Source organism: Thermobia domestica, chromosome 1 (assembly GCF_964235325.1).
Source record: "Thermobia domestica chromosome 1, izTheDome1.hap1.1, whole genome shotgun sequence".
Taxonomy (NCBI): domain Eukaryota; kingdom Metazoa; phylum Arthropoda; class Insecta; order Zygentoma; family Lepismatidae; genus Thermobia; species Thermobia domestica.
In genome coordinates this window covers 338,746,155-338,769,447 of record NC_137454.1, presented here as the reverse complement: position 1 = coordinate 338,769,447, position 23,293 = coordinate 338,746,155, and the positions used below count along the sequence as shown (strand labels likewise).

Here is a 23,293-nt window from a genome sequence, read left to right as displayed (position 1 = left end):
AAAATAAATGTATTACTTTAAGAAAAGCATTATGATAAGTGATTTAGTAATTTGTTATTTATTTATTTTATTTATAAATACTTCTGTGTCTTGTCGGCATCTGCGCCCTTAGGCCAGTCACCTATGACGGATATCGTTCTTCGGCGAACACAAAATCTGATGAAGAGATGAGAAGTAGCGCGTTGGACCTGCATTAACCTGGTGCCAGTGAGAAACATTCACGAAAAACCGCACTTAGGATAGGTGGCCTGAAAAGACTGTTAACATCTTCGACCGAGAGTCACTATCTGGAATCGAATCTGGTACTGTTCGCACCAAAGTCAAGAGCGTTAGCTACTATGCTGCATGATATCACGAGTTACTCATTTAGTAGCTAAATCAGAGCGAAAAGTTAGAACTAATATTCTTTAAGTATTTTGACAGGCTATATAACACAGATTTAACTTCTTAATAACATTTTGTTTTTTTAGCGTTGTCAATTAAATGGAAAGGTTGAGTTTTTAAGTTGCAATTAAATTTTCAAAATAATTCTAAATCTGGAAATTGTCTGTACACTAACGATATCTATTGGCGATTGAGTGCCGCTGTGAACTATTAGGAATTAACGTTATTCACAGACTAATATTCCTTTTTATAGCAAGGATTTATTACATCAACGAACTTTGCGCAAGGAAATTAATTCAATTAACGGAAAAGATAATTTCAAAAAGCTTATGTTCAATTTTAGAGAAAAAGGGCTTTATGCAGTGCTTGCGTTTATTTAAACAAAATAAGCTTATCGAAATTGAAAGTACGAATGGAAACTGAAGAGATAAAAACCATAATCTATTAAGGATTTGGTACTTTATGTAATGAATTGTTTCTGGTCTTGGTTGAAAGTATTTTTTATCTGTACTAAAATAATAATAATAATAATGTTATCCTATTCTAACCATTTTGATATTTGCTTACTTCTTATTTCCTTGATTCGTGATTTGTAGAAGAAAATTTAGATATAAGAGTTGTCACCCTGTAAGAAAGTCTTCACCGTCGGAAGCGGATAGAGAAACTCAGCTGGAAGGGTTGAGAAGATCGAATTCCGTAACATTGCAACCCTCTCAGATGCAGACATTACCTCTAGTAATCATGATAGAGTGAATTATGGTGAAGTGAACAGTGCAAATCATTTTGTGATTCAAGCAGAATACTGCCGTTTTGCCGCAGTGACAGTGCTAAAATATTTTACGACTCCGATCAAGTATAATACCTTCAAAGAAGTCCCATTGTGAAACCAGACGTTCACAAAGCAGTAATACAGATTAAGAACGATGCAGGGATCACCAGGAAAGAAAGATGATTATGCGTGATTCTCATTTGTACCATCTGGGAGATCCAGGAAGAGAGGAAAACAGATGAAATGTATTATGGGACACCAAGTGACACATACCTTATCCCAGTACTAGATGAGGTCTTCCCATTAAGAAAAGCCGATTACCAGTTAACCTGCCTGAAATAAAGCACTTTACGAGATTTAAAGGACAAACCAATTGACCCCTAGAGCCAACTTTCTTAGCTGGCATTATGAACTTGTCCTATGAACAATTACTTCGAATAATGCCTCTAATATTTGATGACCCGGCGAGGAGTTGGTTCAAATTATAAAGAAAACCTTGGTCATGATATCAAAAGTTAGACAATGCATTGATGGAGACGTTTCTATCTTCACAGGTTGTGGCAAGTACATTGACTGTATGCAGAAATCATCAGTTCGGCCCTCGCAAATATCCTACTGTTTAGAAATCTGCTACACACAAATTCCAGCAATTCCAAGAATTATGTCCGAATACACCTGAACCTTATATTCTCTTGGACATCATGACTACCTTACCTTGGAAATACAGGTAGGTATTAGTCTTTTCACCGTTATATTCCTTTCCGAGAACTAAGGAATAGTGAAGGAATTAGGAAGTTCGATGCAAGGGAAAAAAGTTATCAGATCCGGGCCGCGGTGGCTCAGTGGTAGAGCGTTCACCTCTGGTGCTTGGGGTCCCGGGTTCGATCCCAGCCCCCGCCAAGTGGACTTTGTGGTGGCCAAACACCGTGTGCGTGGGTTTTCTCGGGGCTCTCCCGTTTCCTCCCACTTTCTTCATTCCACCATTTCATTCATCACTCATCATCACCGTCTCCTTTAGCCTAACCGGCATAACCGTGGGACGTAAAACTCAAAGATTTCATTTCATTTCATTTTTCAAAAGTTATCAGACGATGTACAACGCAGATCGAGTTACTCTTCAACAAGATATAAGATCTCATGAGACAAACATGGGATCAAGGCACAAAAGGACGATCTCCGTGGAATGGTAGGAATGATAGGAAAAGAAGATGGGAAATCGCAACTGCAAACAAAACATCAAGAAGGTCCACTAAGGAATCAACTATTGAGACCTTCAATCAAACCCTGGGATATAAGCCCAAAAGAGTTCCGGAGTCGCACAGCGTTTTGAAAGTCCAACAGCGGCAACTACATTAGGTTATGACCAGGTGGCTCAGAAGCTAACCGTCGACACAAAAGACGCATCGATAAAGTTCCATATCGACACAATGTGGAAGAGGATTAAATTGCAACACAGATGTACATTATTTATTCTGCCCATACCACAAAGGGAGAAATAGAGTGTCGCAGTGATGTAGAAGATGAAGAAATAAGTCAAAATATTATACTTCAAGTACCTATTCGACAAGCAAAATAAACGGAGTTTAGTACCAATGCCTATTGGACAACGGCAGCGAAGTGTCCCTAATGTCTTGGGATGAATGAATAAAGCGCGCTAGCTACGATGTGGCGCACCCTCAATTGTTATGTGCCAGCGATGTATCATTCCTCGATTTTGCAGGGAAGGCGAAACGATTGTTAGGCCGATTAAGACATTGGTTTCAATGACTGGTGTTCAAATTAATGTTAGGGTATTTTTCGTACGGCCGCTGAGTGTAGAGATTTTGTTAGGCATTGATGCACTGAAGAAATTAGGCGCTGTTTTGAATTTCAGAGGTCCAACTCTTAGAATTCGAGGACAGGATGTGAGTAAAATTGTTCGTATGCTAGTTCTTGTTCCAGAAGAACTACTGAAGGAGGTATTGAAGACTCTTACATAACACAATACTTAAGGCCAGACAACAGAATTGAGTTAATGCGGAAAAAAGGTTAAAGGAGTCACTCGTTGAATTCAGTGAAATGTTCCAAAACATAATGTACAATGTAATATATTTACATTTAACATAGATGTGAAAACCCAAGATTCCATAGAAAGAAAAAACATCCTATTCCACGTAAGTATAGACCTGAAGTTAGAGAAGAAACCAAAAAATGCGTGAAGCTGGAATTTTAAACGAAGTGTATCTACCTCTTCTAGCCCCACATTAGTTGTTTGAGAAAAGTTACAGACAAAATCAGAATGCGTTTGGATGTGAGTGAAATGAATAAACATATCCAACTAAAGTAGTTGAAGGAAGAAGTGATTGATACAATATTTAGTAAAACTAGGTATCGCAAGTTTTTCTTCAGTGTTACCCTGCAATAACATTACATCCTCATTCGCAACAATTCACTTTTGAAGGCAAAGAATGGGTTGTGCCGTACGGATACATCAATGCATCAGTACAGCTGGCTACGACACTCCAAAGAATACTGCCAAAAGAGGAATTTGGTAAAGGATTCGCTAGATGCGTATACTACATGTATTTATCTCATGACAACTTTGATTGACATATACAACAATTGAGAAGATTATTTGCAAGTCTGAGAGAAGCCAATATTAACGTGAGTCTCAAGAAGTCAGCGATATGTCGATCTACTCGGAAGTTTTTGGATATATTATCTCTCCAGTCAGTAGAGAATGTTCCCGTGTCAGTAGCTCCGATAAGATCGTTACAACGATTCCTAGGTTGCCTTCAATATTTAACATAAGTTTTCGAGGAACGTGACCGGAGTTGCCGCACCGCTTTACTCATTTTTTAAAAAAAGGAAGAAAATAGAAGAGAGAAGAGACGAGTTACGATGTGAAGAGAAGAGTGTGAAGCAGCATGTATGAGGTTAAATCAAAGGATTTCCTAAAATGTGAAATTAAAACTGCCTGATCATAATCACGAGTTACGAATCCCATATTTCACCGCTCACCTCTTTAGAAGAATAACAAGACGGAAAAATCAGAGTAATCCACTTCTGACGTATCGAAGGTGTGTATCCCAGAAACGCTTGTTCCAGTAGTGTTACCCTTACCATGAGCCAGAAGGGCACTGAGGAGTTGATCGGACCATCGTCACGATACAACAAGCCTTGTATTGGAAAAACCTACGACAAGAAATGAAATGTTACCATACTGATTACAGAAAATGTATGGATACCAAGATGACTATCACCTTTTTGTAAAAACGATGAAATCAACTCATCCCACCAGGGTCAGACAAATTGTGTACATTGCTTTGTAGGACCACGGCTCCCATCAACCAATGGATACAGATATATATATATACTAAATGTTTCAGAATCATTTACGCGATATTTGATCACACATCCACATCTTAAAGCCAACACCTAGGCTATTATTTGGAGCTTGCTAGACTATTTTGAGCACTTAAACCGACCTGAAAGTTTCTTGTGAGACAATGTTCCGGTTTTCCACACACCTTTACTGAAGGGCGAATTTAGACATCAACATACATTACACAACGAGGTATAGTTCCAGAAGTAACTTCTCTCCAAGGCAATACTTAGACCTGAGACTCCTCCAAAGCATAGACAACGATGGCTACTAGATGTTGTATCAGTATTTTCAACCATGCGTTAGAATGATAAATAGCCATAATGTGTCAAGTTCGTTCGGTGTATCTCCAGCATCTCTAATGCTAAATATAGATGACCATGTCTATATTTAACATTAGGTGATGGTCTTGTTATGAAATTTTGTGAACAAGAACTCAAGAAGGAATGTTACGATCCTAATTACCTCAAGGTGTGGCAAGAAAAGTTACTGATATCAGAGGAGAAGAAAATCAAATTGAAGAGAAGGAAAGACAGACGCAATTCGAAGCAAGAAAAGAAGCGAGAGATCTGGTATTCATAACAGAACATCATCAAGGTTAATATTCAGAAGCTAAGATAAAAATATTCTTTAGTATTTTTTGAGGCTGTACATATCTACATTTAATAAGGTACTTCCCCTTGTAAATCTTAATAATTGGAATACACTATCATTTGACGCGGTGATAATTGTCGATTATGAAATCCGTCAGAACACATCAAGATAGAATGCGTTGAAAAAGCAAATCAACATATGGAAAACATCGTAAATACGAATTGAACAATTAAAAGACATTGTTGCGACTTCAATCGGCTAAAGTTCGAGATTATCGAATATTTGCATTCTTATGTATAAACAGTTGCGTAAGTTGACTATGAACTTTATCTATACCGCCAGGGTCCTGGAACTACTCTCGAGAAGTTCGGGACCATATATCGCCAGTCAGAAAGGCGATAATATCAGTGACTTTGAGATTACAGATAGTTGAAAGTGATGGAAGTACGAACCTTGACAAGAAATAATTTCCCACACTCGAAAAAGGAGAAAGCAGGTAGGAATGGAGAAAACATTGTCGAAGCAAAGAAACAAGATAGTTGTGACAAATCTAGGCATATACACATCATCTGTTAACGCCTGAAGAAGACCTACAATGTTATATACCTATACCTGCAATAATAGTGTAAAATTGATATTGTGTATGCCGATATTTGTTCATATTAGTAATAATCGATTTATGGCGGTGTATTGCTACAGCCAGTACTATATATAAAAAAATTAATGATATTAAAACCATCCAACAGTAAAATTGTGGCATATACAATAATATATCAAGTGGATGACTGCATTTTTAATATATACAATACTATTGTATAAGTAAAGGTATTCAAATCTATATTAACTCATATCGGGTATTCTAAAAATGGCGCCCACGGACCACAGTACACTATTCTACAGGTGAAAATAAAGCGAAAATGCTATATGGTAATTTGCCCTCCGCGGCTTCCTTCAACCGCTATGGAGAACTGTTAATCTGCTATGTGGCAACGTTGTAGATTAAGTTTGAAACATGAGTTACTCTGCGAATTCTTCACGTAGTTACATCGGTTATCGCCAGATGGAGTTATAGTTGACAGGTGCAGAGTAATGGAAAGTACATTACATAATTAACAGCAGTAATATTGAGGGTATCTGGGGGTTAAATCAAATATACTAATTGGCTGATCGTCTGTTTCAGCGTTCTTCATTGGTAAATCCTTTCTCGATTACAGGATAAGTTATTGCATGTACTTTTCCTTAGTCTAATAGACGTTGATATTACCAGCATTTCATAGCATCGTTGGCATTATATAATCGCCTAAGGAGTCATAACGAGTAATTTGTGTGTGTGTGTTTGTGTTACACAACTTATGGAGCAAATAGACAGGCAATTCTCATCTTGATAACTTCTTTAACATAATAACAGTAAAATGGATTTTAAATAGTTCTATTAGTGAAATACTGATCTTGTTAAGTATGATTGTAGAAATTGAAGGAAACCTTTTTATTTTCCACATTACGAGTATTCCAAAGATAGTACTTTCTGCGAAACAAAACCAAAAAAGCCGATCCTCAGAAATATTTCGACGTTGCAGAGGTGCCGGTTTTTGTAAATCAGTAGAGGTCTTTTAATTAACTTCAAGACCGAGAATCTCGGCTCGGGGTACGGATAATACTCAGGCTTATGGGAGAGTATTTTTCCCGCATAGTTTTCAGGTATAATTTTCATCCATACCAAGCAGTGCTTGTACGCATTATTATAGTCATAATTATTTGTATCTTGAGACAAGTCCGTTCATTCAGTTCTAATGACTCTTTGACACCGTCTGATTTTGTTCCGTAGTGATTTTAATCACATTTTCATATATATATATTTCCCGACATTAGGCAGAAATTACAAGCATCACTACCCACAGAGAAATAAATTTTGTCAATTTATAGTACTATACGACCTATTAGTTGCCTTTTTATAAATTTTTTACGAGAAAGAAATGATTGTGTGAATGGAATGCAACAAGTTGTAATATTCCGCTTTCTTGTATTTGGATACCACGAACATTTTCGTAAGGAGTAGTGTATATATCTGGTAAATTTTTCTGTATTTTAATTTTCGTTTCACTTCGTTGTAAACCTCTATTAATACATTGGTAAAGTAAGTTTATTATCTCAAGTGCCAATGCTTATAATTATCTAATAATATAATGTACATGAGTAATGAACATATTCTTTGGTGTGATAGGTTATGGCTGAATTTAATATTTGTATATGTTAAAGAGTAGCTTTAGTTCAGCATTTCTGTCATACACCAAAATAGTTTTTACTCATGCATACATACCATTTGTGGTGTTTATTTTGTGGTAACTGTACTCCGAAACGAAATATATTCATACAATCTTAATGCAGTAGGTACCTCATATATTCTTATGTTAATGCCAACATTTGGAGTAATAAATTTTAAAAAATATGCTCATGGAACAATCTATCGTTTTTCCTCTATTCTTGATTAGCACTGCTCGTTACTTTTTTTTAAAAAAATCTTACGTGGTATGGACGCACGAATTCTCGTAGATTATCTTTACGTTTGTCTATCTCCTATTTATCTCTTTCATCTTTATATTGGTCTATATCCGTGACGTAAATTTTGGTGAAATTTAGATTACATCGACACCCCTTATTCAAAAAAGGCTCCGATTGTAATTATTTTATATTACTCGTTACTGCAATGATTAACAAGAATTTCCGCCTCTAATTACATAAACCTAGTCATATATCTAATGGTATAGCTTTTTGCAGAGTTGTGAATTAAGTCACCAATTAAATAGTTAAAGCTTCTAGCTGATCAAATAGCACTGGCCAACAAATTTTCACTTTTTAGTTTTTACAGAAACGAACGTAGCCAATTATTATAGATTTTGAGGCGCTGAACACAAATATTACACTTAAAATTAGCTGGTAGCGCCGGGTTGCCAGTAAATATAGAATTTACCTTAAAAAATCATGTGTTTCACATTTATTTTGTTAGGTTTTATTCAGGAACGTATAATTACGTCCCTATTTATTGTTGCGGGGTGCGTTATACATCTCTCTATTCGTCGATGACCGTACTTTCTGAAAATTTAACAATCATTCCGGTAACCGGTACCGTTGGGAAATTATATACCCATATATTCGAATATATCCCTTTTCTTAGAGGAAAATCTGATTTTTTTATTTTTTTACTGGCAACCCTGCAGTAGTAAAATTATAATTTATATTTGAAAAGTAACCTGTCAATATTGGAAATATTTTCTGCAAATGTCGTCATGATCGAAGCGAGCCGAACTGTGGTAAAAAATATTATTCTACCAAAATGCCCTACCTTTACAAAATGTACATTAAGAATGTAATATTGACTTCCGTATGCCGAACAGAACTATAGGACAATACATTCAGACAATGTAACTATCATTCCGGTAGTCTTTACTGGGGTGGGGGATTTTATATTGCACGAAAAATTCCCTTTCTGCGAAATTCCAACTTTTTTCTGCCTACAGCTGGCAATCCAGCAATAAATAACTGCACTGGCAATCCTCGGATAAATATAATCATAAAATATACGTTGACACCAACAATTTATATTTTATTCTTATCCACACACACAAAAATAAATGTTTTTCCCATGGGATGACAGTATTGTCAAGAAATTTTGAAGGGGTAAATGTGACACCTACTTAAGGAACAAATGAATTGCGTTGTTATAATAGCAATATACAAAGAAGTGTAACAACGGTTTTGCTGCCATCGTTAAGCAAGTTGTACTTGTTGCATCTGACAACAATGCGTAAAGCTCACTCATGTGCCCACGATCCAATCACCTGATCATTCGACAGGCTGAAACTTATTGGCGGCGTGCGTGTGTGTGTCCGCGCTCTCTTTTACTCTACTGTAATGAGTCTTGATTGAGAGGTGGTTGGTGGTAAATATATATACAGTAAAGTATTTGAATTAAACTGTGAGTGTTTGTGTTATTTGAACGAGTGTCGGTTTTCATGAATATGCCGCAATTAAGTACAGAGAAGATTAAACAGGGAATATTCATTGGTCCACAGATACGCTAGCTCCTAAATTATGCTGACTCTAACCCCTGATCAGCTGCAGGCGTGGCGTTGTTTCCGTAATTTGACCACATTGTTCTTGGGAAATAAGAGAGCCGACAATTACAGGCACCTTGTGGATGAATTAATTCATGCTTATGAAAACATAGGCTGCAACATGGCACTGAAAATGCACTTTCTTCACTCACACCTCGATATCTTCCCCGAGAACTGTGGTGCTTTCAGAGATGAACGCGGCGAGAGATTTCACAGAGATATTTCCTTCATGGACCATCGATACACGGGTCGGTGGAAAACTGCAATGTTGGCTGACTTCTGCTGGACGTTACAGAGGGATGCTCAAGACACAACCTACAACAGGAAGGCAAAGAAACGGTGCATTCCTTGAAGTTAATGCATTCATTTATCCTAGGCTATATTTTTGTGTGCATTTTTTTGGGGGGGGAGCAGCAATAACGAAGGCCAGAGAACCAATTTATTTTTGGCCAAAAATGTAGTAGACAGTGGAAATTTGCGGTATTTCGGTTCAAAGGATAATATTTATTCTCAGTTGGGTCTTCTTGATGCCACATAATGTTACCAGTCTTAGAATAACTTTTCCAGCATTCTTTCCAGTTATTTATTGCAGGATTGCCAGCTGTATGCAGAAAACAGTCAGAATTTTGCACAAAGGGAATTTTTCGTGTAATATATCAGTAGAGACTACCGAAATGATAGTTACATTGTCTGAATGTATTTTTTTATAGTTCTGTTCGGCATACGGAAGTCAATAGTACATTTTTAATGTACATGTTGTAAAGGTAGAGAAAATTTTGGCATTTCGGTAAAAGGGATAATATTTTGTTTCACAGTTCGGCTGGTTTCGATCATGACGACATTTGCAGAAAACATTCCCAATATTGACAGGTTACTATTTAAATATAAATTATAATTTTACTATTGCAGGGTTATCAGAAAAAAAATAAAAATGGGATTTTCCTCTAAGAAAAGGGATATTTTTGAATATATGGGTATATAATTTCCCAACGGTACCGGTTACCGGAATGATTGTTAAATTTTCAGAAAGTACTGTCATCGATGAATAGAAAGAGGTATAATACATTCCGCAACGATAAATAGCAGCGCAATTATACGTTCCTGAGTAAAATCTAACAAAATAAATGTGAAAAACATGATTTTTTTAAGGTAGATTCCACATTTACTGGCAACCCGGAGCTACCAGCTAATTTTAAGTGCAAAATTCGTGGTCAGCGCCTCGAAATCTACAAAGATTGGCTACTTTCGTTTGTGTAAAAAATCCACTGTAGACCAGTGTAAGACAAAGTTTTTTTTTCCTTTCTTACTCTCGTTTTCTTTGTTACTACTGGATACTCAAATTTTTATTATACTCAGATGTTAGAAATTTCGTGCTAAATTCTTCAGACATCCTTCATTAGAGCATTAGGCCACTTGTGTTTTATCATGTAACTGACTCCTTTTGCTTATGCGACAACGAGGTTCTAAAGGAAACACACTGCTGTTCTCGCGGGCTCCTAATCACACTGTACTTTAGTAGTTGTGAATATTTTTTGTGAAATTGCTATTCAGCTTGTTAAACGTGACGGCGTGTAATAATTTGTCAGAGACATTTTTTGCTGTAATCATAGGAATAAATGTAGATATTAGAATAGGCCTATCAGGCAGCTACAGTTGCATTTTTTAACTTAGGAACTTCAAATAATCCCTGCCATCGAGTAGAAAGGAGAAACTCTTTTGACTAAGTTCGCGAGATATTTTCTCAAATTTAAACAATTCACATGTAGTACTACATTTGAGAAAAGGATGATTTTCCCAACTATCTGGCCTTCAATTCGGCTGAATTACAAAATATTGTGGTAAGTCCACCTATTTTATCATATAATTGGTAATTAACTCGCAGAGAAGAATAGAGACGAATTTTGAAAACATAGATTAGGGTAAGTAAGGTGAATTACATTAGCGTGAGGTGTATGGAAGAAAATTTATGTCACTATAAGTATAGTTGAAACTTATAATAGGAAGATTTCAGAAATTATTACACGAATATTGAAATCGTAATGTGTAAGATAGGTGGGTCAGTAAACCGCAGGGGCATCATAACATTCCTGTTAAAGAAAATAGTATACAACCGGATATGTAGATCGGAAAACAATGATATACAACGTGCTAAAACTGGCTGATATCAGTCCAGGGCGTGTTGGTTTAGTTCAGAATGACATCCAGTAGAAAAGTTTTACTTCTGAAGCTATAAGCTTTCCATTTTGTTGAATCACACAGCGAATGATTTTCGTTTATTACCGAATGTGTACTAAAGTTTAATGGTGAAGAGTGTATTCTATTTTCTGTGGTAACATTTGCTTCTAAAGTTACATAGTGTACTACTAATTACTCTCAAACTTTCAAATGAACGTCAGGGCTTTTGCAAGTATATCTTTTCAGTCCTAATCCAAACTATCGCGAACGTAACCACAATAAATACTTTATCTGCTAGAAGCCAGCAAAACAGACATCTCATCTTGAAGGTGCAACCTCTGCAACAAGGGTGTCCAGAAAAGCAAAGCGTTACTTCAATTTTTCAGTTTCACAGATCGTTCAGTAAATACAACCGGGGTAAGATATCCATGTTATCCTCGATTCAGGACTTGTGCAAGCTCTCGATCTTGTTACTGGAGTAGAAATTGACTAGTTTCAGGATGCATTGTTACAAAGAAAGAGACTTTAACTGCGATAAAATAAATGAAATGTGTACTCTTTTTTAGATTGCGTCTATCAAGTTGGGGAAAGAATATATTTTCTAAAACGTTTTTTTATATGTGAATTCGTTTTCTATTTTCGTAAGTATAAGGGTTTGTAAACATGGGTTATTCGTCACAAAATTAGATATATATTATCATATATATTTCACTGCATCAAGTGGTTGTTTAGTCATATAATGCACGAACCCCTTAAAACTACCTAGATATACTTAGTGAAGAAAGTTCACAAAGCCTTGTCCCTTGAGCATTGTTGTGTGTAATAACTCGTGAATTAAACATAAGTAATATGAGTGTGAATTACGTAGGAAGAAAGTGTTATTATTATACATATTTTCCTGAAAAGTAGATTACTTCGCATTAGTAAAGCGGTATGTCAGGAACTGGAAAATTACGTCATTTAAAATGAAAATTATTAAAATACTTTGTTTGCCCGAAGAAGTTTTTTAAGTCTTGTGGTACAAGAACCTCTACAATGTGAACGTTGCACATTGACTTGTACACAAATCTAGAAGAAATGGACTCAAATGGAATATAGTGTGTGCCTAGCGATCTAAGTCATCAGCTGAAGTAGTGGTTAATGATATCAATGCTGTGAAAGAGAATGAAGAACTGAAAATTGAGTTGGCTGCGAACAGTGAAGTCTTGGAAAAATTAAAAATTCAATCAAGAAGAAATAATTTATTATTTCGTAACATTGGCGAGTGCGAAGGTGCGGAAACTTGGGAAGAATCTGAGAAACGTGTTATGAAGTGCGTCACAGCGCAGTTGAAAGTGGATCTGAACGCGAGTAAAATAGAAAGTGCCCATCGTCTAGTCCGCGGACATAACAGACCCATCATTGTAAATTTCTCGTCCTAAAAGAAGAATCTAATATTTAAAAAAGCACATCATGCTAAGAGAATCCGTGTCTCAATTACAGAAGATTTCTCTGCCTCAGTTCGTCAATTCGCAAAGAGCTATCTGTCTTCATGTGGGATGCGCGTTCGAAAGGTGACCATGCGAAGCTTCAGTATAACAGGTTAATTGTAAATAATAAGGCGTTTATTCCTCAAGAACTGCAACAAAATAGTGAGACACCATCAAAGCAGGAGAAAATTCCAAGGAAGTGAATACAGAATTAGGAACACTGCCAGTGCTTAGCGAAACTCCGATTTCAGTAATTGCAGCCACCTGTGCAGAAATTCCATCGTCCGATAACAAAAGAGGAAGGAAGATCACCCGGGCGACCTTGCAACACCCACTAAGAAGCAGTGTGATTAACAAAGGAATGCAACGGAACATCTGGTAAGTTATCTAAATCTGATCTCGAAGAAATGTGTTTGTGTAGTTCAAAAATAGCAACTGGACTTACAAATAATAATGACTCTCTAAAAGTATTGTATCAAAATGCTCGTAGCTTACGTGTTCGAGTATGTGATTTCTTTTGCTGTGTATTAACTAACAGTTATGGGCTAATTGCAATCACTGGTACATGGATTAACGAATCTCATTATGATTCTGACTTATTTGATAACAGATATACTGTGTTGAGACAAGGCAGAAACTCTGTCAAAACTTGTAAAACATGGGGTGGTGTTCTTATTGCAGGCCTAACTAAGTATTGCATGTTCTTATTGGACAGGTGTGATGATAATTATGACTGCTTGATTGCCAACCTAAACTGTAAGGGAAAAACCATTTATATTTGTGTTGTGTACTTCTCACTGGAATCTAATATTGAATTGTATAATGATTTATTTATTCGCCTTGAAATTAATTGCCTCAAGGCTGTCCTGTTCTACTTGATTGGTGATTTCAATTTATCGGAAATAAACGGTACGGGATTTAATGTTGAAACAAACTCTACTAGATATAAGAATTTCCATCAGTTTATGTCGTATTATAATCTGCAACCATTAAATAATGTGACGAACGAAAATAGCCGTACATCAGATATGGTTTTGTCTAATATAACTAATATAGAAGTCAATAGGAAATATTATCCACTAATTCTAGAAGTTGTACACCATCCATCCTTAGTAATAAACATGATGCAGCAGGGAACTGCGAAGATTTTTTTTAAAAAAAAGTAATATATCAATATAATTTTAGGTAAGCTGTATCTTGAATTCTCGTCTATTGACTAAAAATGCCTAAAGAATTATGAAAGAAACCAATGACCTGGTTAATAATCTCAATTATATTATTTATAGTATATTTAACAAGTGCGTGCCACATAAAGACAACTCAGAACAGCATATCCATGCTGGTTTACAAATGAAATTATCAAAAAAATTCTAAATGAAAGCAATATATCATAAAAATTACAAATGTAAGAAAGGCGTAAATTATCTCAATAAATTCAATTAATTATGTATGGAAATAAAGAAACATTAATCTGACATACAGTGTGTTCATACAAGATTCTGAAATTAACAATAATAATAATAGTAATGAATTGTGGAACTTTAGAAAAATAAGACTAAGCATCTTTCTGGGGGAAAATTATGGGGGACGTGAAGTTTATCATAATGATGAGATAACCAATGCTTTTGCACAGTGTTTCTCGTCAGTATATGTGCCAGATACAGGTGTCACTGATATTCCTATAAACAATATTAACTTATGTAAATAAAAACCTAGAGTCACTTAGCATTGAGGAAAACATTCAGTCTAAAGTAGAAATGGCAATCAAATAATTAAAGCCCAGAAGTGCTGTTGGCCGTGATGGAATACCTCCATATACTATAAAGTATTGTATTGACGCATTTACATATCTACTAAGGATTACATTCAACCTCGCTTAGAAAAATGCTTTCTTTCTTATAAATCATCTATAGTTTGCCCAATACAAAAAACCGATATTAAACATGAAAAAAATAACTACCGGCCTATATCAATTTTACCTAATTTTGCAAAGATATTTGAGCAAATCCTATACCGACGGATAATTAGCCACATCCAACCCGTAATCTCACCATATCAACATATCTTTATTCCACACAAATCAACAACAAACCTTGCACTTAGGTGTAGGATGTCAGGTTGATGTAATATATATAGATTTTTGGAAAACCGTTTCACAGAGTTAATCACAAAATATTATTGCATAAGCTAGGTGAATATAATTTCTCCCTTGATCAAATTCTTTTCATCATATTTAAATAATCAAAAGCAAACTGTTGTCTACGAAGAATATAAATCAACTGATTATATTGCATATTCTGGAATTCCCCAGGGCTCTAATCTAGATCCGTTACTGTTCCTTTTATTCATTTACGATCTCCCTGATCATATATTATTAAGTAACAAATTGTTTCTTGCTAACGAGCTCAAAATGTACGGTAGGATAAAGACCATCCATAACTGTGTTAATTTACAGTGTGACATGGAAAATATTGCAAATTGGTGGGCTCTTTAAAAACTTAAAGTAAACATAAACAAATGTAACATTTCATCTTTTACCAGAAACAAGTCAAATAAAGGTTAATTGTTCAATGAATCAGATCGTACTAAATAGTTTAAATTCGGTCAAGGAACTTGGAGTTATATTTGATAGGAAACTGACATTTAATAACCAAATAGAGAACATAGTTAATGAATCTCTCAAAAGGTTAGGACTCATAATTAGAACTGGAAAGGAATTTAACAATAGTACCACAGTAACAAAAATGTATTCTTCCTATGTCTGATAAAAATGGGATGTGCTGCTCTTATTTGGAACCCATCACAACAGCAACACCGACACCAACTGAAAAATATCCATACTATGAAAATTAACTAACATTGAGAGACTGCCTTACTAAAAATAATACAAAATTTACCATTTTTCTCTTGCTTGTTTATTCATCAATGAAAAGAGATAATGGAATAATAGTTGTATTTAGTTTGTAATAAACAAAATAGTTTTAACATATAGTTATTAAAACTAAATAATAATGTTAATTAAAAAGTAGTTCACAAGAAACCAAAACAACATGATACGTAATCAAATGCAATTGAGTTTGTTCCTTTACTCACTGTCTTAACTTAGATTTTAAAGAAATTGTTTCTCTGACAACACTGTAATTTCTATGGATGGCAACACTGAACATTCTTCAGGTTCATATTTTCTGTTGTAGAATAGCATTATTTATGATTGTGGTAACTTACATTTCATCATCTCCTTTCACTGCTGAATAATCAAGCAAAAGAAAAATGGTAAATTTCGTATTTTTTTTAGTAAGGCAGGCTCTTAATAGACAACTTCTGTATCCCTACACTTGAACAAAGGCGAAATGTGGTAAATATGATTTTTCTCCATAAAATAGTGCAAAAGAAGTTTAATTGTACGGATTTCATATCAGCACTAAATTTTCAATACCCGACACTTAAAAGTGGTCCTGATAACTCTGGCCTGTTCTATTGAAAAAAAGCAAAGACCAAAGTATTATTGAAATCGCCAGTATAGAGAATATGCTCTACTTATAACAAAATATATACAAAACTCAAAAAATAGACATGTAATATGAAGTGTATGTTTAAGAAAACAATTGCAAATGTTTTATGTGTTACACCTACACTATACTTATGTGGCAAATAAATAAAAAAAACGTTAAAATTTCAAAACAAGACTACATATTGTGTTTAAGGTGTATGGGTTCACATCTGAATAATGTTTGATGACATCTATTTGAAAACCTTTTCCTAAAATTTCTTCTGTGCTGGCAAAACTGTGACCACGAAACTATATTAGATGATGTGTGATAGATGTCTATACATAATATATTAATTTTATATAATACTCAAAAACGGTTACTTGATATGTATTAAGGGAACTATGCAAATAGCCTGGCTTTCATCCCTTAACCCTTAACGAGTTTTCGTAACCATTTGGTTACACATTTTTTGATCTTGTATATTGCGTTTGAAGAGTATTATTTTCAGGAATTGTTTGTTGTGGTTATTTGTGTACATACTTTCCGCGATGGTAGGGCATCTATTGCCCTCTGGTGATAATTCTCATGAATTTTACGCCGGAAGTAGTCTGTGGATATGTTGTTTTGCAAGCAGTGCCGAAAGCAGACTGAAAAGTAGTGAACCGTTAAGGGTTAAAGGGAAGATCACTTGCCCACTGGTTGGTTCATAGTAAATATTTTATATAGTAAATTATACCTCCTGGCACAATCCACTTGTCAATGCCCTAGTTTTGTCCTATAATTTACATACATTCTATTACTCATAGAATCATCATTCCAGTTGAAGACGCTGGTAACTTCATTATGAAATTGAATTTCAAGCGATTTAGTCGTTTCCTGAGCAAGTGAAAGAAGGGAAATGTAAAATTTACGTACTGAAAAGTAATACACAGATTTTTTCCTTTGCTTGGGAATACAGTATTTCCCCAAACACTGGTGCATGACACAGTTTATTTTGAATGATAAGCATGTTTTCCCTTAGTTTTCTCCCTAAGAAGAGAAGCTCGTGAGATGATAATTTTCGACGTTCATAAATTGTAATTCTGTTCTTATGATACCCATTTCAATAAAAGTAACATAACCGACTTGAAGGTAGGCACTTAAGATTTTAGAAAATTTATCACAATGAAGTTAGCAGCGTTCCATTATAACGTAATGATAACACGATTTTTAATTTTAAAAAAATACAGAGTAGACCATTTATCTTGACGAAGCTATTTTAACTTTTAAAGTAATAAACAAGAAAACAAAAATACTGAAGTGTTTTTGCAAATAATACTCGGGAGACGTTGTTTGATATACCATAGAATAGCAGTGTTGCAAGCCAAGTATAGAATTTTGTTTTCGTCCAATGTCATTATGTGGAGTTGACATTGGAAATGAAATCCAGCTTGTTAACCAGAATGTAAAATAGCGCACATGTTTTTCTGGGTCGCAAGATAAGAACGTTACATCCTTAGAACCTATGAAACCCTAACAGCTTCTAACACTAAGAACCCCAGGGAGACGAAGCGGGCACTGCATATCGTGTTTAGCCTAAAGTTTAGTTGTACGATCATAATAACATTTCTTATAAATATGTGAAAAGATACAAGGAATTGAAAGTTCTACGTTTTTCCTGAAGTTTTATGTCGAAAAAGGACCTAGGTATGTATCACATTTAACCACGACTTCTTACATAACAATGAACATGAAGAACGTAATGTGGATTAATATTTAATATATCAAGGCAATCCAAGGATATTAAAAGCACCAGCAGTTATTGTTATACTGCTTTAAATGACGTATTTTGTGCAAAGTTTTGAAAGCTTTCCTTTGTTTCCTTGTCGTTATCGTACAGAATCTGGTAGTTGTAATTGTAACAAGTTCTCGTATTTACTCAATTTTCTGGCACAGAAATAAAAAACACATTTCATAAACATATTTATTGACTTCCTACGTCCATTTTCACCTATCAAGCCATATTCATTCCATACTGCATCAGGTGTACTTTGATATGTTTTTGAGTTAAATCTGATTTGGAATTTTTAAATGAAAGCATAAATACAGATATAGAAACCCAGAGCATTCAAGTCTTTCTAGCCCTCAATACTACTAATAAAATGCCATATTTCTACAACATTTCATGGAATAGCTCAATGATATGAGATTTCAATTTATCACGTAACATAAAGTGCGAGTGTGTAAGTACCCCTCATATTTTAGATGGAAAATAAATATCTTCCACTAGTGTACTTACGCTAGCGTTTGTATTTTTCTATTTCGTGTTTATTGATTTTTAGTTGCAGATATGATAAACATACTCTTTCGAGAGGCATAAATACGTTTATTACACGAAAGGAAAAACTTTCCCATTCAGATGACAACTCTGGTACTAACAAGAAAAACTACAAAGGATCTCCACGATTACAATTACCAAGGCACATGTTAATACAAACAGGTGAAAAACCTCATAAGTGCCAAGAGTGTGGAAAGAGATTTATTTCCAAATGGGGTCTTAAAAATCACATGTTCACTCATACAGGTGAAAAACCTCATGAATGCCAAGAGTGCGGAAAAAAATTTACTCAAAGTTCAAATTTGACAACGCACATGTTAATACATACAGGTGAAAAACCTCATAAGTGCGAAGAGTGTGGAAAAGGATTTATTTCAAAATCTCATTTAATAAGACACATATTTACGCATACAGCAGAAAAACGTCATAAATGCCAAGAGTGCGGACGAGGATTTACCGATAGTTCGAATTTGACAACGCACATGTTACTACATACAGGAGAAAAACGTCATAAGTGCCATGAGTGTGGAAAGGGATTTATTTCAAAATCTCACTTGAGATACCACATGTTCACACATACAGATGACAAAGCTTTTAAATGCCAGGAGTGTGGAAAAGATTTTATTAAAAATTCACAATTGGGTAATCACATATTCACGCATACAGGAGAAAGTCTTCATAAATCCCAAGAGTGCGGAAAAAAATTTACTCAAAGTTTTAATTTGGCAACGCACATGTTAATACATACAGGTGAAAAACCTCATAAGTGCCAAGAGTGTGGAAAGGGATTTATTTCAAAATCTAGTTTGAAAAGACACATATTCACGCATACAGGAGAAAAACGTCATAAATGCCAAGAGTGCGGACGAGGATTTACCGATAGTTCGAATTTGACAGCGCACATGTTACTACATACAGGAGAAAAACGTCATAAGTGCAAAGAGTGTGGAAAGGGATATATTTCAAAATCTCAGTTGAGATACCACATGTTCACACATACAGGTGGCAAACCTTTTAAATGCCAGGAGTGTGGAAAAGATTTTATTAAAAAGTTACAACTGGCTAATCACATATTCACGCATACAGGAGAAAAACTTCATAAATGCCAAGAGTGCGAAAAAAAATTTACTCAAAGTTCAAATTTGGCAACGCACATGTTAATACATACAGGTGAAAAACATCATAAGTGCCAAGAGTGTGGAAAGGGATTTATTTCAAAATCTCACTTTAGAGAGCACATGTTCACGCATACAGGTGACAAACCTTTTATATGCCAGGAGTGAGGAAAAGATTTTATTAAAAAGTCACAATTGGCTAATCACATATTCACGCATACCGGAGAGGTGAAAAGCATGATGAATGCCAAAATTGTGCTAAAAGATCATTAAAATGTCGAGATTAGCTAAACACATATTTACGTATACAGGTGAAAAGCGTGTAAAGTACCTTAAGTGTTGAAAGGAGTTATTAATTTGGCAACACATGTGAATACATATGTGTGAAAAACAAAATCGTACGAAGAGTGCGGAAAGGGATTTATTTTAAAACAGGAGTTGGTAAAACATGTTACTCATCACATTGGAAAATTCACAATTGCGAAGAGTATAGTAAGGGTTTTATCAAAATATCAACATTAGCAAAAATGTTCATACATACGGGTAAAAAACGTCATAAATGCCAAAAGTGTTAAAAGTCATTTCTTAACAAATCAGATTTGTTAAAACATGTAGATGCATACAAGTGAAAGGCCTCGTGTGTGTCAAGAATTTTTAAAGAGGTTTTGAAAAGTTCCATCTTGGTAAGATAGGTTCACAAGTACAACTGTAGGACCTCATAAGTGTCAAGATTGCCGTGGCTTCCGAATATAAAAGCAGAAAATCTTCGTAAATAGGACTTCTCGTAATGTAATAAATGTCTACCAAAAGCCAAGTAAACTCAAATAAAACTATTTTTTTATCAAATTTTAGTCTGTGGAGATATCTATTCTGCATTAATCCCTTATTCTGATTACAGTATTAACTTTGAACAACCGCATGCAGTCAGGGAACGGCCGAATTTCCTGAAATACGAACCGTTTCCAGACTTCAGCTCCGTCTCGCAAACGACTTTGGAAAATACTGATCTTTTCAAAATCTGAAACAGGGTATGTCATACAAAGTATAAAATTTCTTAGGGAAATTCTAACTGCACCATGTCCAACTTCCCGTCCAAACGTGGGAAATTCCTAAGGTTATACTTTTAAGACTTTTGGTATCAGATTGATTCGAGAACCTAAACCAATTAGAACACTGACCAACGACTTGAATCAAACATTATAGAAGTGTTTAAGGCTCTTGACATGATGGATTGCTAAAAAAATTCCCGTAACAAGATTCATTTAGCAAAGAATATCAACAAGTCGAATAACTCGAAATCCAATTAGACATGGTAACTATTGAAGTACTGCCATTACCGAAAATTAATACAGTATTTCAACCAGTACTCAGAAATGCGTCCGAATTAAAAGTAGACTTCGCAAACGGCACACTAGAATTAAGTTTCAGAAGAGAATAAGTATCATATGTTGAGCTAACACTACAAGGTAAAGTCATGGAGAAATGTCGCCAAATAACTGTATTTGTCTATCTTTAGCCCAATCTTATCAACACCTAACTCGGGATGCTGGCAATCCTTATAGGACCGGATACGATGGTAATAAGCGCAACGGAAGAAAGGAGACAAAACTTCAAAAGAAACGAAAAAATCAGGACCAAGATTTTGTTTGCAGAAAATGCAGATCGGATAGAAGAAAAAAAAATTCTTGAATCAAGCAAATCTCAAAACTACTTCGAAGAAAAGAGTCAATCAGTGTAATATCATTTCGATTACGTTCTCAAGTTAAGCTGGTGTTCAAAGATTATGTAATGTTCAAAGCAACTTGCTGGAACTATATATTTATTGTATTCTTTATCACAGCATGAATTTGTCGTTCACCAATTTCTAGTTAAATTTAGCCGCCTAAAATATCTGGAACGAAGAATACATATAATCATGTTAGTCACCATGAAAAACCGTGAACTTTTACATATTACATGCAGTTTCATTGTTAAGCAGGATTAATTATTGTTTCGTAGAAGCGCTTGTCGAAACTCGGGAATGAGAATAATTCACAATTTGACTCAGGTGTCAGCCCAACGAGAACAAAAGGGAAACAGAGAACTTTAATGTATTAAGTATCTCTTCCAGTACAGTGTAATACCAACAACACTGTACTAATATTTTAAATTGGAGACATACCTCAAAGCACCGAAACAAATACTTTCGTTCAATTATAAAATTGCTGTTTTTTCTTAAAACTGACTATTTAATGTTAAGGTTTGAATTGAAACAACTATAGGCAGCACCTAACTGAACGACTGAGACGAGAGTTTATTGACCTTCACAAAATATCACTAGAAAAACTAAGCTTTGGTTTGTGAGTGTCAATTTAGTCACGTGGACAAAATGTAAAGTGATGGATACTAACGGAAAAGACGATCATTGATTACAAACCCGAGCGAATATCATACATTTGTTCTGAACTTGCAATAACAATAAAGAAATTTGGACGCAAAATATTCTTGAAAGGAAACTGAATTCGTAGAAGAAAAGATCAAAACTTCATTGAATACATACAGACAATAGAGAAAACTTCTTAATCTGCTATCGTAAATTATTTACGAGCTGTATTTCACACAGAGGAGGAGAGAGGGACGAGAGTGCGTTAACAAGGATGATTACAGGGTCCGGAGCAAAGCCGTTAGATAAAGCAGGAAATTTCTCCTATTGGAATAGACCTATTCAGCCATACTGTATCATATCTTGTGCAACGTGAAACTGAACATATTTCGAACGACTCTTAATTATTACTTTACTACGAATGTTTGGGTTACTATTTAACGGGCAATAAGATCTAAAAATTCTCTCTAAAGTTACTCTTGATAATGTTAATTTTTGATAGTATGCTTACCCGCTGACCTGACGACGACAGTGCGAAGACAAAATATTTCCATCAAAAAATCCCGTCACAACGTTATCCTTCCAGCTAACTATCTTAATCAATGTCCAATTCAACGTCCTAATGGATAGATCTATGCACGTTTATGAATAATCAGTGTTACCTGAGCTGCTGCTACGCTATGATCAAACTTATACCACAAATGCCAACACAACCGCCAAAGATTTCCATGTGTATTTTGGCAGCCTCTTTCTTAATTCATCTTAACAAACAATCCAATTATAACTTAAGCAGCACTACAACACTTAAGCTTTCGATAGAGACAACTATCCGTTCTCCATTGGTCCGAAGAACATTGATGTTTTAAAATCTCATGAAGAGGATCCTTACTTTTACACCATATTTCTTTTGTGAGTGAAGTAACACAGACTACTCCAAAAAAGAAAACGACGTAAACATCGAAATCGAAAATATCGATTGCTACCCTTTCCTATCCAACGACAATTTATCTCGAGAAAGCATTCAAACACATAGATAAAGGATGGATTATGAAATACTTATTAATCTAACATAAAATATGGGAAATATGAAATACAAAAGAAAAAAATAACGAAGAAAGAAAAATAACACGAGCATAGACAA

General features: G+C 35.0%; 1 protein-coding gene across 2 annotated transcripts in view; it reads left to right on the top strand.

The window, feature by feature from the left end:
* LOC145663234 (uncharacterized) overlaps positions 1 to 21,762 on the top strand; it is a 75,316-nt gene extending 53,554 nt beyond the window's left edge. The window contains exon 3 of one of the 2 annotated variants that reach the window (XM_081729615.1): positions 18,686 to 21,762. In XM_081729615.1, coding sequence (XP_081585741.1) covers positions 18,686 to 19,958 — 1,273 coding nt within the window. In that variant the 3' untranslated portion in view covers positions 19,959 to 21,762. Of the gene's footprint in view, positions 1 to 18,679 lie in introns of both variants that reach the window. The other variant, XM_081729612.1, reaches the window with a different exon arrangement.
* Positions 21,763 to 23,293: the final 1,531 nt, after the last annotated feature.